The sequence below is a fragment of the Lottia gigantea genome (genome assembly GCF_000327385.1).
Source record: "Lottia gigantea unplaced genomic scaffold LOTGIsca_72, whole genome shotgun sequence".
NCBI lineage: Eukaryota > Metazoa > Mollusca > Gastropoda > Lottiidae > Lottia > Lottia gigantea.
The window spans coordinates 261,916-279,898 of record NW_008710427.1 but is presented as its reverse complement, the minus strand read 5'-3'; the positions used below and the strand labels follow the sequence as shown (position 1 = coordinate 279,898).

The 17,983-nt window shown below is 31.0% G+C and overlaps 2 protein-coding genes across 2 annotated transcripts; both read left to right on the top strand.

Annotated features, from left to right (window-relative positions):
- Positions 1 to 2,317: 2,317 nt before the first annotated feature.
- LOTGIDRAFT_54372 (hypothetical protein) lies at positions 2,318 to 7,754 on the top strand (the record flags this gene model as incomplete). The annotated part of the gene is made up of 4 exons (XM_009065931.1): positions 2,318 to 2,618; positions 5,742 to 5,863; positions 6,965 to 7,184; positions 7,447 to 7,754. Coding segments are annotated over 4 exons (951 nt in total), but the record flags the coding sequence as incomplete, so codon positions are not given.
- A 3,308-nt stretch (positions 7,755 to 11,062) lies between these two features.
- On the top strand, positions 11,063 to 17,258 carry LOTGIDRAFT_235919 (hypothetical protein). Its single transcript, XM_009065944.1, has 9 exons — positions 11,063 to 11,149; positions 11,710 to 11,844; positions 12,407 to 12,498; positions 13,045 to 13,166; positions 13,482 to 13,595; positions 13,942 to 13,996; positions 14,270 to 14,370; positions 15,304 to 15,426; positions 15,868 to 17,258. Exons 1-9 carry the CDS (start codon positions 11,130 to 11,132, stop codon positions 15,973 to 15,975), a joined length of 870 nt encoding a protein of 289 aa, XP_009064192.1. The 5' UTR covers positions 11,063 to 11,129; the 3' UTR covers positions 15,976 to 17,258.
- Positions 17,259 to 17,983: the final 725 nt, after the last annotated feature.

Here is a 17,983-nt window from a genome sequence, read left to right as displayed (position 1 = left end):
AAACGTATTTAGTGCACAACATTGAAATAATATAAAGAGAATAATCCGATTTTTACCAGATTCACTTAAAACACCGGGCATTGAATCGGAATTCGAATTTCAATAAAGCTAACAAATTTATTTCTTTATGATAAAATGAAATGGAGACAGACAATGTGCATTGAGGTAAATTTAAATAAGGACAAAAATTTATTTTGTTTATACCGTTATTGGCCTACTGATATATTATATTTATATAAACAAGTAGCAACTGGTCAATGTATATAATTTTGTTTACTACACAATTTGTTAACAAAACAATCAGTGACGAAAATGGTCTATTTTTAGTAACACGACATAGGGTTATCTTTTGAATGAGTTGTAATTTTAACGAAACAAAAAGAAAAGTATGAGAGGGGGTTGAAGTGGCGTAGACTGGTTGTGATGAGGTTCTAAAGTTTGATGAATCATTCGTGGGATGAAAAATCATTTTAGATACCTTAAAATATAACAAAAGAGTGGAGCAGTAGAACTTTTTTTTCAAAAATATACCATGGCCAAAATGTGAATGTATTAAAATTACTCAACAAACAAGATTTCAATAACTTATAGTTGAACAGGGAACTTCAATGAGTTATGTTAAGTGGTGCTCCGGGGGGTTGATTTGGTTTTGGTATATATAATCATAGACATTTAAAACCTTACCTAAATAGTCACAAAACAATTCAAATATCAGTAATATTATCTAGCAAGTAAAACGCATCATTTTCTACTGATAATGACTTCAGGGTCTATAGGTCAAGGTCAACTATTCAAAATCATTTAAATACAAATACATTTATGTAAGAAATAAGTATAGGCTGTATTTAGAGTTATTAACAACACAATGGATATCTTTTAGTCAAGGTTACAATAAATAAAGTCTTCATAAAGACATACGTAGCCTACATTACTATAAATCATATCATGAACTTTGTCAAAGAATACACTTATTCTCATTTTTATCCTTTCTATTTTCTATTTAATTACCGAAATCAACCTGTCATGTTATGTTGTATAAATATAAAAACCATCAATAGCTTTTGTATTACAGATTATACAAATCCGGTAGTAGACTCGCATCATGTTTTCTGGTTGACCATTCTTTGCAATCATCTTAATTACAATTACAAGGCAGAACGCTATCAATATTTATGATTTGCTGAACTGAACTGATGGTTAGCGTATAATGTGACTTAATGTCTGAGCAAATCAAACTTTTTTTTTCATTTTTTTCTATATTTTTTAAGAGAATTGAATATCGGTCTGAAAATAGTACTGTCTTGTAATTTACATTGAAAAGAAACACATTTCTATCAGAAATTGATGAAGACATGAAGTGTTCTCATGTTTATATTTTTATCAACGCAAAGACATTCTAATTTAAGACTAACAGTACTATTTTAAGGCTGCAATTCCAATTCTCACAAAAATAATGGAAAAAATTAAAGAACAAGTTTACCTGTCCAAATATCATTTCTGCAATTTCTTTTTCTAATAAATAGTCTATTACAAAACAAAGCTTAGCGATTATTAAACTGTTTTTGTGTCCTGGATAACTGAGAAGGTCCATGCAAAACACTTTCCCTGTGTACAAAAGCTGTTAATGACTTATGCTACTGTTCTAGGCTTTTCATTTTTGCCCATGCTGGCTTAGCCGAGGATGTTTTTCTTAGCAGACATAGGCTTTATTATTGAATCTTCATACCTTTATATAAAAAGCAACAACAAACCTTCGATTGTATTTATAAACACAAATAAATACTGTAATATATCAAAATGGGAGGGGCGTATAATTAAATAAAGTCACGTGTGCAAATTGAATGAATGAACCTTCTATATATGGTCACCTATCCCTGCTGTGACATCAGTTCAACATACAACTTCTGTCGCGTATGAATTTCTTTTTTCCATAATCTGTCTTATTGAATATATAACACAACAAGCACATTAACAGAACGAATTCAATGTCGTCGGAACATTTTTAATGGGAAATGTAACGATTTGTCGGACATCACTGGACCACAATGAAAGAATTATTTTCTGTGCGTCAGGTTATCAGGCGCGAGTAATCTTTTAACGAATCGGATTTAACACAGGAACCCACGTGATCTCCCATTCATTCATAGAGACGCTATAGTCAATAAAAACACATAGTGTGAACGAGTTGTAGTAAGAAGTAGTAGTACCTAAAACAAATTGAATATCTTTTCAGTTTTCATACACAACGAAGAACATGGAATTTAAAGGAGTAAATGTGGATTACGTTGCTAATATTATCAAACAACATGGACCAGAGCAGGTGTTGCTTCTCGATTCTAGACCATTTATGAAGTTTAACGAGGGTCACCTACCTGAAGCCACCAATATTCATTGTCCTCCGATATTAAAGAGAAGATCTAATGGTTTTATTCCACTTGTAAATATTGTACCATGTGAAGCTAAAAGGAATCGTTTAGTAGCTGGTGAATATAAATTGGTAGTGGCTTATGACCAGGATACCAGTGAATTAACCAACGCTAATAAAGATTCCAACCTATATTCAGTATTAAACAGTTTAACACAACAAGTAACTGTACCCAGTCTATACTATATCATAGGTGAGTACATTGATTTCAAATCCAGATATTTACTGCCTCTCATTATTAATTAATAGCTTCCTGTTCAGGTTCACGTGCCAAGAATTTCAATATAGCGTATCAGGAATGAGATTACGCCAACGCAGTACTAAATCATCAATTGGATTGAATACTTACAACTTCAAACGAAATTTAGATTTGATATTTCTGAAAAAGAGCTTACTACGAAATAATTGATAATATTAAATAGTAAGAATAATATTATCTTCATAACAAGATATGTCCTGCTAGTTAGTATACTTTTCCTGGCACAATAGTCTCACAATAATCATGCAATCATAAGAAGAGAGAATATTACTCGGGTGAATGAAAAGAATAATCAAGATTAGGCAATCAATATTCAGTAGCTATACAATACAGGTGACTAGGTCATTTAACCAAAATCTCATTATATATGTTGTAATTGTATATAATATCCTCTCTCGTTCGTTGATTTTTTAACAATAGACTAGTAAGATTAAGTAAGGGCTGTTTGTTGTGTGTTTGTTGTTAACATGAAACACAATCCAATTATGGTATACAAAATGAAGACCCACATATCCCATATCATCCTCTTGTAAATTTGAAGAGATTTCCCGACAGTTACGATATTTTTAACGAACGTGCTTATTATTACTGCCAATAGAAAATTCGCTCATTGTCCACTGCATGGCGAAATGGCTTGTTGACCTTAGCTTTGAAGGACTAGATAAACTAGCTATTGTTACCCATATGAGAATAAATCTTGTGTTTTTACTGTCTCTAAACATGAAAGTATTAAGGATCTTGTTTATTCTTATATAACCGGGTAACACCTATAACATTAATATACAAAAGCTCATTTTGTTATACACCCACATTGCTCGTAAACACCGTACAAGGCACAATTCTTGACTGATTTCGACGAAACGTATTATGGATGTTTGTAATCACCCAAGGATGAACCCCATTGAAAATCAGAAAAATCGAAAAAATATTTATAGTATGAGTTAATGCCCTTGTTCTTTAAATACTCAAGAAGGCCCAATTCTTGAGGGATTTGACTTGGTGAGTGTTTGTTATCACCCAAGGATGAACCCTATTTAAAATCAGAAAGATAAAAAATAATTAGTATGAGTTATTGCCCGTGTTCTTGAAAACGCGTTCAATTTTAGCTTGTAAACACTCTAGAAGGCACAAATCTTGACGGATTTAGATGAAACTTGGTATGAGTGTAAGTAATTACCCAAGGATGAACCCTATTGAAAATCAGAATAATCGAAAAATAATCAGTATGAGTTATTGCCCTTGTTCTTGAAAACGCGCCCAATTTTTAGCTCGTAAACGATCTAGAAGGTGCAATTCTTGACAGATTTTGATGAAACTTGGTAATATTATTCAGTATCTCCTCATAAAGTTCAAAAGAAGTGTATATCTGAAGGTTAAATACTTCATACTGGTAATTGATATTAGATGCCAAATATTTTTATTTAAAATCAAAGCTGGCAGTGGGCGTATATTACCTTGCCTGGCAAAGGTTGCTTTGCTAAGGGCTTATACTCCAAGAGCATACTGTTGTTTTTTTTTTTAAAGAAAGGGGTTACTTGCTCGTACATTACTATCCTATTGGGTAACTAGACTACCTTTTACAAAGGTCATCTCTGTCATCTTACATGTTGTGAAATATGGTTTAAATATGATAATACATAATAATATTTATTCTTAAGAGTATAGTTAACAAGAATATTAGTCAATATATTCGTAAATGACGTCAGTGAAGTTTTGGTTTGTTTGGAATGATGCATTGTCATGTGACTTGATATCATATATTAGCATAACATATTTGCATGGATTTAATAAGAATCTGTTTTTCACGAAATTATAGATTTAGAATATATTATAGGGTACTAATGAAAATACTAAAATGTTTTTACAGCTCATTTATTGTGATTTCTTTTTTTTATTTTTTTAATAAAATTTGTATAGGACTATAAAGCTATTGAAACGGGCGTATACCAAACCGTTCACAGCCTTGAATCGTGATCAGAGCTTTATAACTCAAGTACCGTGACATGCATTTTAAACGCCTGCTTTATATTTTTATTGACAGTTGCATTAGAATTTTCTTCATCAAACATACATTAACAATACAATTAAGTAGGTCACACATCCGCACTTTTGTCTATTGACAGAGTTGAATGATAAGCTTGTGTTATCAAAATAGATATCAACGCTTGTCCTAAATCTTTTATCGGTGAATGACTGAAGGTAGAGATAATATATGACAATAAATACAGGTGCAGCCTACATGTTTGATAAATCTTATATTTACTTGTCAATTTCTACATGTATTTCATTCACATGGTTAACTGATGTTTTATATTGGTGACATACTGTCAAAATTTATTTTATGATTATATAGTATATAAAATTTACAGTAGGTCTATTTTAATTTTGAAGATAAATTTATTTTTGATAACCTTGCAATCAAACATATCATCATGGTCCTTAAAATATGTCCCCTTTCATTACTTACAGCCTTTCATAACTTACAGCCTTTCACAACTGACAACCTTTCATAACTTACAGCCTTTCATAACTTACAGCCTTTCATAACTTACTGCAGTTTAAAACGTATAGAATTTTATAACTTACAGTCTTTCATAACTTACAGCCATTTAAAACGTAGAGAATTTTTATGGCTTACAGAATTCCTTAATTTACAGCCTTTCATGCTTTGATAATTCTTAATCTAGATAGTTATCACGTTTAAATTATGTTTTTTTTATATATAGAATGATTTTACTTTGTATTCATAATAGTTTTACTTTGTATTCATAATAGTTTGAATTTGTATTCATAATAGTTTTACTTTGTATTCATAATAGTTTTACTTTGTATTCATAATAGTTTGAATTTGTATTCATAATAGTTTTACTTTGTATTCATAATAGTTTGAATTTATATTCATAACAGTTTTACTTTGTATTCATGATAGTTTGATTTTGTATCCATGATAGTTTTTTTTATGTATTCATAATAGTTTGATTTTGTATTCATAATAGTTTGATTTTGTATTTATGATAGTTTGATTTTGCATTCATGATGGTTTCGTTTCTATTTCAGGTGGTTACCAAGTATTTGAAGAATTTTACCCTAGTCTATGTGTATCTCAGACTATTCTATCTAATCTTATTTTTACACAACCACCGCTTTTAACTATTTCATCACCTAGAGGAGAATGCTTGGTAAGTTGAAAACTTTTAATTTTATTTATTTCCGCAACATATTTATTGCTAAAAAAGTACTAAAAGATAATATATATTAGTTTGATATTTAGAGAAAATTAAAATACTGTAAAAGTTATTTGTAAAATTATCAACAATACATTTTGGTGTATTTTAGTTTTTCCGTGTCATTATCCATCACTGCAATGAAAATTTAAAAAAAAAACAGTTTTTTTTTTTTTTATCGAAATTCAACTCTTATCGCCACTAACATAGCTCAAAGTAATGTCCTGAAAAAAAGCGAAATTTAAAAAATTGTACTTTTTTTTAGCAGTTCAAACCTTATGACGTTAACGGAAATGTCTTTCAATGTCTATGCTGTTTTATATATCATGCATTAAGTTCAAGCTTCCGCTAAAGGACATAATGATATCGAGTTTATATTATTGTATAGGTCAGATATTGTCGTATAATTCGATAGCTATTTTTGAAAATCATTTCTCAGTACAAATTACACCCACGCGAGTTACACTTAAATATTTGAGTTTATATTTCATGCTATATAATGAATGCTTTGTTACGTCAAATATTTTATGTCCTTAAAAAGTAATGCAAATGAAATTTGTTAAATAGGATAAAAAAAATTTCATTTTATCATTTTATGTTTACCCCATTGGGATCGAAATAAGACTTTCCTCATAAGGGAACTATAGGCCTTACTCCGCATGTATCATAATTATTAAACTCTTTCGATATACTAGGCTTTACTCCAAACGGATCTTGATCTTGACGGATCAATGATTCACCATATTCATTCGGGGGTTGATTTAGGACTTGAATATATTTAAATAGTCCTCAGAAGAAGGCTACTAGAAATGTACGAAAATAGCACAATTCTTTCACAATACCCCAAACTTATAGGAATTTCAATTTTCTCCATCGTCATTTTAACTTTCACACCCGGATAATTCTGGACACACATCGGTGAGCTGTGAACACTATTACTGATCGGCTTAGCTAAAAAAAATTCCCCGTTTCTAATACTAAAGTACGGTTGGTCTAACGGATGTCTGAACTTTTCAAATAAACCATAAAAGTTGAATTATGGTTTTTATTTTTCAGAGTGAACCAGTTGAGATATTTCCTCATATATTCCTGGGAGATTCCGGTCACGCCTCACAGAAAGATATCCTAGACAAACTGAACATTAAAGGGGTATTAAACGTATCATCACAGTGCGCCAACCATTTTCCCAATGATTATGAATATATGACAATCCGGGTGTCCGATAACTCAACTGCTGATCTTTCATCGTGGTTTGAACCATCTTTTAATTTTATAGGTAAGGCAGTTTTATTTATTATATAAGTGACTGTTTAAACCTATGCAAACATGACAAGCAAATGGACAGCAGTAGCATAACATGGATCATTTAAGATTGAAAAAAAAATGAGACAACCAAATTTCCGTATAGAAAGAGTTACCATTTACCAACATTTCACAACCTTTGTTCAAGTATAGGTCTTGATCCTTGCGCAGTGCAGAACTTTCATAGAATCATGACTTAAATAGATTATGTTATAACGGATTTTTCTCTTTTTCAGAATCGATGATTGAAAACGATTGCAATGTTTTAGTCCATTGTCACGCTGGCGTCAGTCGATCAGTAACTATCTGTTTAGCTTACCTCATGTTCAAAAGCCATCTGAGTTTGGATTTAGCTTATGAACATATTCGTGCAAGACGAAGCATCATCGACCCAAACCTGAACTTTATGCAACAACTGAGAAAGTATGAAAGTGAACTCCTTGGTGCTCATTCCTTAAAGGGTTGTTCCCTTCTAGAACGCAGTTTTACATCGCCTGGTACACCTACAACCATCAAAACCTTCAAGTTTCCGACTCCAACACCACACTTTAAATTATCTGTATCTAATGCCAGCACACCCCTAGTTTCACCGAGTTAGTTGTTGGTGTGTAATGATACTTTTTGAAGAACCAAAGCAGTAACTGCTGTTACCATTTACCTGATGATGGTTGTGAAATAATTGGGTTGTTGTCCATGTTTCTTGTGAGAGTACTGAATAATAGACTCAAGATGATTGAGATGTTTTGGAGGAACATTAATGCTTACGGAGTCTTTTATGGAGAACATTCCATGTCTAATGCCTTATTAAGAGTTATTGGTTGTAACCATAATGGTGATGACTGTTTCACCAAGAGCTTGGTAGCTTGTCGTCTTGAAGCATAATTAATATAGGTAGGCCTATCATAATTTATTGTGCCATAATGAATTGTATATAATATTATAAATAATTTATTACATCCTTAGTTTATTTGTTTAAATAATGTTTTTTCCGGTGCTATAAAAGTTATTTTGATGAAATGTCTTTGAATGTATTTGTATATTTGTTTATTAATCTGGTTTGCGACATGTCACTGTGTAAGCATCTTTACTTGTGGTTATAACTTTAAAACAGTAGATAAATGTGGTTTATAATTTGAAATTATGTCATGCGTTGGGCATACCATGAATGTTTTGTTTTTTTTGTACTGGCGTTATTCCATTTTGCTTTTGAATGCTATATACTACAATCGCTTGTATTTAATATTTACCGTCTTCAGTGTTTGCCCTTTCTGAAGTGTGCTTCTATGCATTATGGATGTGTATTATTTTGTGAATGGGGAATCTTTCAAAAATGTGTGAAGAATATGTCTATGTGTGTTGGTTATGTTTGATTGTAAAATAGTAATATGAACAAATGTTGCTTACTGAAAATCACAACTTTTGTAAGATTTATACCAAAGTTTATATATTTGTAAAATTGTAAGGTTATTTTTTTAAAAATAATTTCATACTTGAATTAAACTTATTATTTTGGAAGTCATGTGTCATTTCCTCTAAAATGTCAAATTTGCGACAAAAATGTTTTTTTCAGTTTAAGATTGGGAATGTGGAAAACGTCTAGTGGTACAAGAAAATGAACACAGATCTCCACTCAATGACAACCATCGTTTTCAATAGTCCAATAGAACAACCTCTCATGAGATACGCTATGGTTGCCTCGCTGTGGTTGCCTCACTATAGTTGCCTCACTATGGTTTTCCCACTATGGTTGCCTCACTATGGTTGCCTTATAGTGAACAATGAAAAAGTTAGTGAGGCACATCAAATCATTTTTCACAGAAATCAAAGTTAAAAGGTCTAGTCATACTTGACCTACTTCCTTTTTGTTTTTATGGAAGTGAGTTTTTTTAGGTTAACTAAATTAAGAGTCTTATTATTTAATCCAAAGCTTATGGTACATTGATGATGCCAGTGGGTGGACGCCCTAAGCAACGATATCTACCCTATTTCCCCGGGTAGAATAACCTACTTACAGTCTTTACTCTTATCTCCTACTGGCCAAGGGCTATAATAATATAGAGTAATATTTACCAGTTAATCTAAAGGTTCACATTTAAGGCATATTTAGCAACTGCTTAAATCGATTTTGATTTCTAAAACGATTTCAATGACGTCACATTCGATTTAGCTCAAATTCAAAGCGATTTGATATGTTTGTTAAATACGTGTTTTAAGGATCCAAAATGGCGGATGATTCAGAGAATTATCAAAAACAAGATGAACTTTTCTTGTCTATTGCTTTAGAACTTTCAAAAGAAATCAGTGGGCCTAAATCTATTATTAAGAGACCTATTGGTAGAATATTAAATTCCAATTCTTTGGGTAGCACGTATTTGAAAACAGAAGTAATAAAATATCTGAAGACTCGAAACGTTCCCAGGATATTAGACTACACAGTTAGAACAATACCAGAGTATAGTGATGAAGAATTCCGGGCCAGATTGCGAATGCTTCCATCAACTTATAAAAAGCTTAATCAATTTATCGAACCCTACATCAAAATCAAATACATTAGAGATACACACATACCCGTAGAATCGCAGGTACTGGCATACATTTATTACGCATCAACTCAAGTCCCTATGGTTCGAGTAGCCGATGTTTTTGGTATATCCGAGGCAACAGTTTGTAATATTGTGAGTTCGTTATCTGAGATAATCAATAAAGAATTAATGCCAAAGTTCATTCAGTGGCCTGTAGGATTGAGGGTTCGTGAAGTTACGGAAGGGTTTGAGCACACACAGGGTTTTAGGGGCAATCGATGGAACTCATATACCAATAAAAGCACCGACTGAATATCCGGAAAATTATATAAATCGAAAAAGCTACCATTCAATAAATGTTGCTGCCGTTTGTGATCATGAGCATTTCTTTACCGATATTCATGTTGGATGGCCAGGCTCCACTCATGACGCCCGTGTTTTCTATATATTGATAATGACTTATATAATGAATCAAATTCCTAATACTCGTGTAGCATAGATGTCTTGGATGACGATAGTCCCGAAGTCGTCACAATTAGTCGAAAACGTCAGTCGTATTTTATTCACCAGTCGTCGAGTTTTTTTTTAATTGTATAATAAAACATGGTGCTCACTACTGAAACTTAGTTTAGCATAACTTTCTTGAAAGTTAAGTTTAAGGGTCCTAATGAGAAGGTGTCCTACTGATTTTGAATCAACAATCAAGCTTTTGTCATACATGGAATATGAATTAGTTAATAACTGAATATTTGCATAGCAGTCAAAAAAAAATCAGTTACATTTTTTTGAAATAGTCGAGATTGCAGTCACTACTTCATCTGACTTCGGGTCTACCACAAATGTACATGAAATGTAAACATTAGAAATTAATAATAGAAACTACTAGACCTATGAAATGAAATACATCAATGAAATATGTGTGAAATTTGATGTCAATCATCAAAAGCGATATTAATTTTTTTTTATGATCTAGGCCCACGACATTGTAAACAGTAGCCTAAATCCATTTTTTTTTTTTTATGTAGTTGTGAATATTTCGTAGGCCTATTTTTCATAGTCGTTAAACAGCAGGTGCAATAAATTAGCAACTGTAGCTAGATGATTACCAAATTTATAAATAATATCGGTTTGCTTAATCTATAAATAATCAAACGTGTGAAGATTTAAATATCATGCTCAGTGTCATATAGACTGATCATACTCTTACATTTTAATAGTGTGTCTTTGATATTTATCTTGGACGAGTTGCCTCCCATCGTATAAAGTTTAATCCAATCAATAAATAGCACGTTTATGCGCATGCCTGCCAGGTGTCTTAACTAAACATCGACACGCAGCTGTAAATTATTGTAAGATTTCAGCCTTTCTTACGCTTACTAAGTGTTGCACCATAAATCATGCAGTTCGATGTCCGGAGGTATTTATGATTTGATATTAGTTAATGTATAAACTGTCCGAAACTTTCAAAATTAGTTGTCAAAGTCAAAATAAAAGTTTTAACAATCTCAAGCAAATTTTTGTTTACAAACAATCTAGCTGACAGAGTGAGTACAGTCCTCTGAAGTCTTTTGACAGCCAAATAGACCACAGGAGTATCAACTGTCTGTTCTCAAAATTGATGGGATATCTTGAGCCTTAGTTAGATTCCTTGAAATTAAACAAATTTTGCTGAACCTTTTTAGTAAAAAAAATAAAGCAAAAAGAAAATCTTAAGACAGTTATGAATATGAAATGAAATGAATGGAGTTTACCTCCTTCTTTTCTGCATCATGTGGGCTGATGAAGACAGTCAAAGCCATGCAGGGTACATAGAGCAAAATATTGCAAGAACAGCGGCATTAGTCCCCTCTTTTTCAACACTACTAAACACGTTTCAAATTTTTTTTATTATATATATATTTATTACACCAGGTAAGTCCAAGAACTTTCAACATTCATATAGACATATGCCACATTGATTTTTTTGTCCTTTTATAGATTAGATATTTATCGTAAAGTTCCTAAAGATTTAACTCAGCCTACATTTACTGGAGCAGCCATTTCTATATGCAGCATTCTGTTCATAATATTTTTATTTGTATCTGAGTTCATGTTATATATTACTGTTGAAATGTGAGTAGTGTTTCTATCAATATATTTATGAAGAAGTTAAATTCTTTTATTGAGTTCGAATCAAGAGAAAAAAGTCTGCACCTCATTGATTACCTCTTAAAGGTAATTCTTTTTGACCAACCACACTTTAGTATCAGAAACTTGAATTTTTTAGCTTAGTTTATCAGTAATAGTGTTCACAGCTCACGGTCAAAATTTAAGCCTTCAAATCCATGTTTGTCCAGAATTATCTGTGTTTGAATGTTAAAATGACGACTCGTCATTTTAAAATACTCTGTGATATATAGAAAAGACATAGAAATAGTGAGTAAAATTTGTAGTTTGAGATATTTTTGAAGGAATTATGCAATTTACTTACTCTTTAAGTACTTCTGAAGACTATTTACATATTTTCAAGACTCAGATCATTCCCCCTAATCTATGCAGTTTTGGCACTAGGCTCATTTGAATATCATATTAGATTGCTTGTTCATACATTAAAATTTACATCTAAGCAATTTAAATACAACCTAACATACACGTAAGTTTATGTCAGTACTGACCTTGTATTTTCAATTTTCAGAAATAGTGAATTAACTGTTGAGGATCCTGTTAGACATTCAGAAAAAATACCAGTATTTATAAATATAACATTACCTAAACTTGGTTGTGAATGTAAGTATATCTATCTTGTAATCTAACTGTTAGGTAGATTGTACAACAGTAACAACCCATAAATTTGGGTGATTAATTTATTAATGCATTATAAATGAGGAAATTGATGAAAGACAAAAGAATCTCTGTGTAGCAGCTGTGTATAGAAATAGTAGAACATTAAGATTTTCAAATTGTAATATTTAATGTTTAATATTTACATAGGTGTTATAATTGACAAATATGTCACAAAATCAATATAATTTTATGTGAAACTTTTTTTATTATGAGGAATAGTATGTAATATATATAGAGATATACCTGAGAAATATAACCTTCTTATGACTGAATAACCAGGATGATTTTATGTTATTTGATATATTTATTGTGCAAAATTATGATTAACACCATTTGATGAAATGTGTAGGATCTGTAGTTCGGTCGTCTGCTTGGCAGTTGCTTGAATTCTGTAAGCTTTATCAAGTTTTTTTAATTGGGAATTTGTCATTTCACCCCCTTATACCTTACATATTCATATATAATGAATTTTTTTATGTGTTTCTAAAGATGTTGGACTCGACATTCAAGATGATATGGGTCGACATGAAGTTGGATTCCGTGATAACACGCAAAAAATCGCAGTGGGCGAAGGTGGCTGTAGATTTGAATCTCATTTCCTCATAAACAAGGTTCGTGTCTTAAAACTGCTTTGGTAGGAAAAGGTTGTGACTCGCCAAAGTGGAATATTCAGCTAGTGATTAATAGATTAATAAATTAATATATTATAAGTTATAACTTGCTATAATTCTTGCAGTTTGATTCTTATTCTTACCATCAAGTCAAAGTGGAAGGTACCAATTTAAGTTCTGAACCTTTCGCACCTTTATTTTTATAGCAAACTAACATACTCTTAACTTTGATGTGGTGCATTTCTCCTGTTAATTCACTGTAACATAAATTTGTTACTGGTAATAAATTCTATTTTATATCATTTTACATTTTAGGTGCCAGGAAATTTCCATGTGTCTACTCATTCAGCTGAGAGTCAACCAAGACAGCCAGATATGACTCATTTTATTCATAAATTGCGTTTTGGAATGGATTTACAAGAAGGAAAGGTATTTATTATTAATGTTTACTGGATTTTTTCATGATTTTGTTTTGTGATGTAGGATGTAAGAAATTATTTGTGTTTCAATAAAGTAATTTAAGTCATGCATTTTTAATGATGGATATTACTTCAAATGTGTTTTGGTTGTTTTTTTTAAATAGGAAAATGTATACATAATAAGTTTATTCTTAAAAATTCAACGAAAAAATATTATTATCGATTAACTAAATATTCACAAAGGATAGCCAAGGATATGAAGATAGTAGACTGTTATGTTATATGATTGGATTCATTTTATGGCAGATAAAATTCCTAAATGTGTTTATTTCTATTTATTTATTTCTATTTTGTAGTATATAAAGGGTTCATTTAATTCATTAGAAAATGTTGATAAAACAAAATCAAAAGGTATGTACAACAGTACAACAATGTATTATCTTGGCCTTTAATTGCAGTACAAAATTGAACTTTATAGTACTCGCTTACGCTTTAGTAAGAGAATTTGTACTGTTGATGTAGCTTTATTAATAGGATAAAAGTGCAAAGCTGTACTGTTAGGTTGCAATTGAAATTGTTTTGATAAGATCTGGAAATACTTTTTAATAATTTTTTTGTTAAGATACTTATTGTTAAAAACCTTGTTTAACCTTACTTGATTTCCATCATGTTGATCTTTTCTAGATTTAGCAACACATGATTATATAGTAAAAGTTGTACCTACTGTATATGAAGATATTAAGGGGGGTGTACGATATCCTTATCAATACACCTATTCTTATAGAGTAAGTTAACATTACATGTTATAAATTGTGTCCTGGTCTTCAAACTGGCTTAATACTTTAATACTGATAATAAAAAGAGTAATAACTTAGTGTGGGACTGTTAATAACACCTTGCTTATGATGACAGTTTAACCTTCCAGAAGCTATTTTTGTTTCCGTGTAGGAGTAATTGTTGATCAATATGTAATATCTGATAACTGAAATTGAGCTCTGTTTAATTCCAATATTTTTTTGAAATTTGTTCAATGTTATTTTAACTATATGGCCATATGAAGGAATTTATAGTAAATTATTATCTTAATATTACAAGCAATCCACAGATGGACATTAGCTTTCTTTAATGATGCATAAGGTTAAATAATTTTTTATTATTTTTTAGACTCAAATATGCTAGGGAGCAAATTTTCATACTGATAAAATGAAAATGATTAAAAACACTTGTAAATTGTAAGCCCACCACAAATAATAGTACAAGTATCTATGCATACCTAATTGATAAGAGCTCATGTTGACACATTTTGGATATGAATACCTCATCAGAGCAGCAAGTTTTAGAAATGGTTACCTCTCCAATATAGAGAATTTTATGTTGAGCTTTTACTTATTTCGTCTTATGCCTTGACTGCAATAGCCTCTTTTCTTGTATCACAGAATTCAGCAATTTGATTGGATTGTACGTCAGCAATTACAGACAATCAAAGCCCTCAACAGAAAGAATGTTAACATTATGGTTTATAGTTTACTGACTTTCTGTCGAGAAATGTGAATGATCGATTCGCTACAATCCAAATTGCTGCATTTACAAACTTCCATGATGCATAGAAAGTGGCTATTGCAGTCAAGGTATAAGACAAAGTTCGTAATAGCTTGACTTTGTGAATATGCAAACTGACTTAACAGAAGTGGTATTTTAATTGTTTTACCTCATTGTAGGAAGTGATTCAGTTCCATCATGGAGGTCAAGCTATGCCAGCTATATGGTTTAGATATGATCTCAGTCCAATAACAGTGAGACATAAAGAAAGACGAAAACCATTTTATACCTTTTTAACAACTGTAAGTAGATTAAAGTATTAAGATGTGAAGTTACTACTGTACCAATCTTTTTTTTTTCTTGACAAGAGATATTATGTATATTGAAAGAATTCACTTATTTCTTAATCTGGTCGAAATCTAGATGTTGAGTTTCTTGTATTTCTGTGGGTTAGTCTACTTGTCATGTACGATCTGATGAAATTCTTCATCTGATAGTGTGATGGTTTATCAAATATTTATACAAAGCAATCAAAAACTTTGTAACAAGAGGGGTTACAGTTACTTTTATTAAACAAAGCATTTGATTGGATAAACACTTCAAGTTTATTACTTTGTAAGATCATGGATGGCGAGTGTAATTTAAAAAAGAAACTAAATTCCCTGTTAAGTAAATTCCTGAGTATTTATATATAGCTTTGTTTCAGAACACAATGGAATTATAATATTTAATATTTATTTCAGGTTTGTGCAATTATAGGAGGAACATTTACAGTAGCTGGTATATTAGATTCTTTTATTTTCTCAGCAGCAGAAATATTTAAAAAGGCTGAACTAGGAAAATTATCATGATTTAGATTTCTAGAAAAAGATAGGTCCTAGTCTTTTGTATTTTCCTGTCAGAAAAAGTACATTCCAATCTTTATTACTTATTCTTTTCCTTTCATAAGCCTAGTATTTTTCCATTGCATTCATTTTATTAAGAGTAGGAGAGAAAATATGTATTAACAAACTGTAAATTCTTGTTAATACAGTAAATTGATCATTCGGAACACAGAATTTAACCCTAATACAAAGAAAATATTGAAATGCAAGTCTAAACATTATATTATTATAATGTTTACAAAATATTATTGTAAACAAAGAAAGTTGAACAATGATTATTGAGCATGCTGATATTATTTCTGTACCAAATGGTTGTTGGAATCAAAATGTCCTTCCAGTTTATTAGTATGAAATGACGCGATTTTCAGAGCCAATGTCTAAAGAACATACAAGTAGAAATTTCTATTGTTTTGCAATCATCTAAGGGCAAAAGAATTTATACAAATTCACAAGATTTGTTTTTTATGCTTGTAAATAGCAATATTTAGTGGTTGATGAAAGAAAGATTCTTTTTGTTTTATTCAGAATTAAAAATTTTCTGTTCTTGGAAAACATAATACAAATCAAACTTAGAGGGTATATATTTCAAAAGAAGGTTGAAAGTTGTTGAAGGTTACTGCTAAAACATGCAGAAAAACCAAAACAATTACACTTGAATGCTGTGATTTTAATAATTTTTGTTGACCTTTCATTGTGTATTTCTCAGAATGTCATATATTGATACAATAGTGATACAGATAATACTGCTAATATTGAGCTCTTGAGAATCCTATTTGGTTATCTGTTAAATAAACTTCAGATGTAGAAATTTAGCAGTATTTATACTACCATTAATTGTTGTATTAGTGTGGTACATGATTCAAAATATATTCTTATTATATTAAGATCTCTCTTTTGTGAAAGATTCTAACAATCAAAATATTTTCCTATAGAAATCAATCATTTATAAAGTTTTATACATGTCAAAAGACTATTTTACTTTGCGAAATTTTTTAAGCCTAAATATAACACTATTTTTTACAGAATTTTAAGTTGAAAATGGTGAAAGACAGAAGAAATGCATTTGATTACAATGAATGCTTTATGAATAATGAATAAAATATAGATCAGTTGCAAATTTAGATAAAAGTAAATATTTTATATTTTGAGGGAGGATAAATACTCATTGTTGGTGATGGATAGTTTTTATATGTTTAAAAAAGATATTGTTTTGTTTTTGATTATTATCTTGAATAAAGAGTTGAAGATATTGTCTTGTTTTATACATTTTTTTATGTGAAAAAACCAATAAGCTGGCAAGTTGGGTATTGTGACATTCCAATAGGCAACATTCATCTAAACTGATCTTGTTTTCAGATCTACAGCCTATTATTACCAGTCTTAAAAGTAGGAAATCATTGCTAAAACTATTCAGCCTAATCAAACATACATAGATTAGTCAGTCATAAGAATAAACATCCACTGTCCATACATTCATACCAATCTGCACCCTTGCCCTTATAAAATAACATCAATTTATAATAATCCAGATTGCCTGGCCGTGCCCTCACCATGCGTAGAAAACATGTAAACACATCAGTTATGTCCCTTTATTATAAATTCAGGGAATTAGAAACATCCTTACCAGAAAAATTGATAACAGAATATTCCAAGAATTGACGTATTGATTTTATTTATAAGTATTAGCCTCAGGACAAAATGAAACATAGAAGACCAACTGTATAAGAGACATGGTTTAAAAAGGTAGGTCCTTGCAGTTGCACACATTCGAATATTCAACCAGGTGGGCATTCTGAGACTGGGGAGACGAGGGTCTATCCTATTTTCTCACTCTCGTCATCTTGACCCCCTCTCTGTTGTTCTCTACCACGCAGTCCACGATGGAATTCCATATTCCCACCTCCTATCTCATCATCCCCTAAAATGGAAATCTGGTCAGCATGTATCAGTGTTGGATTTAGCTCTTTCAGTTGTA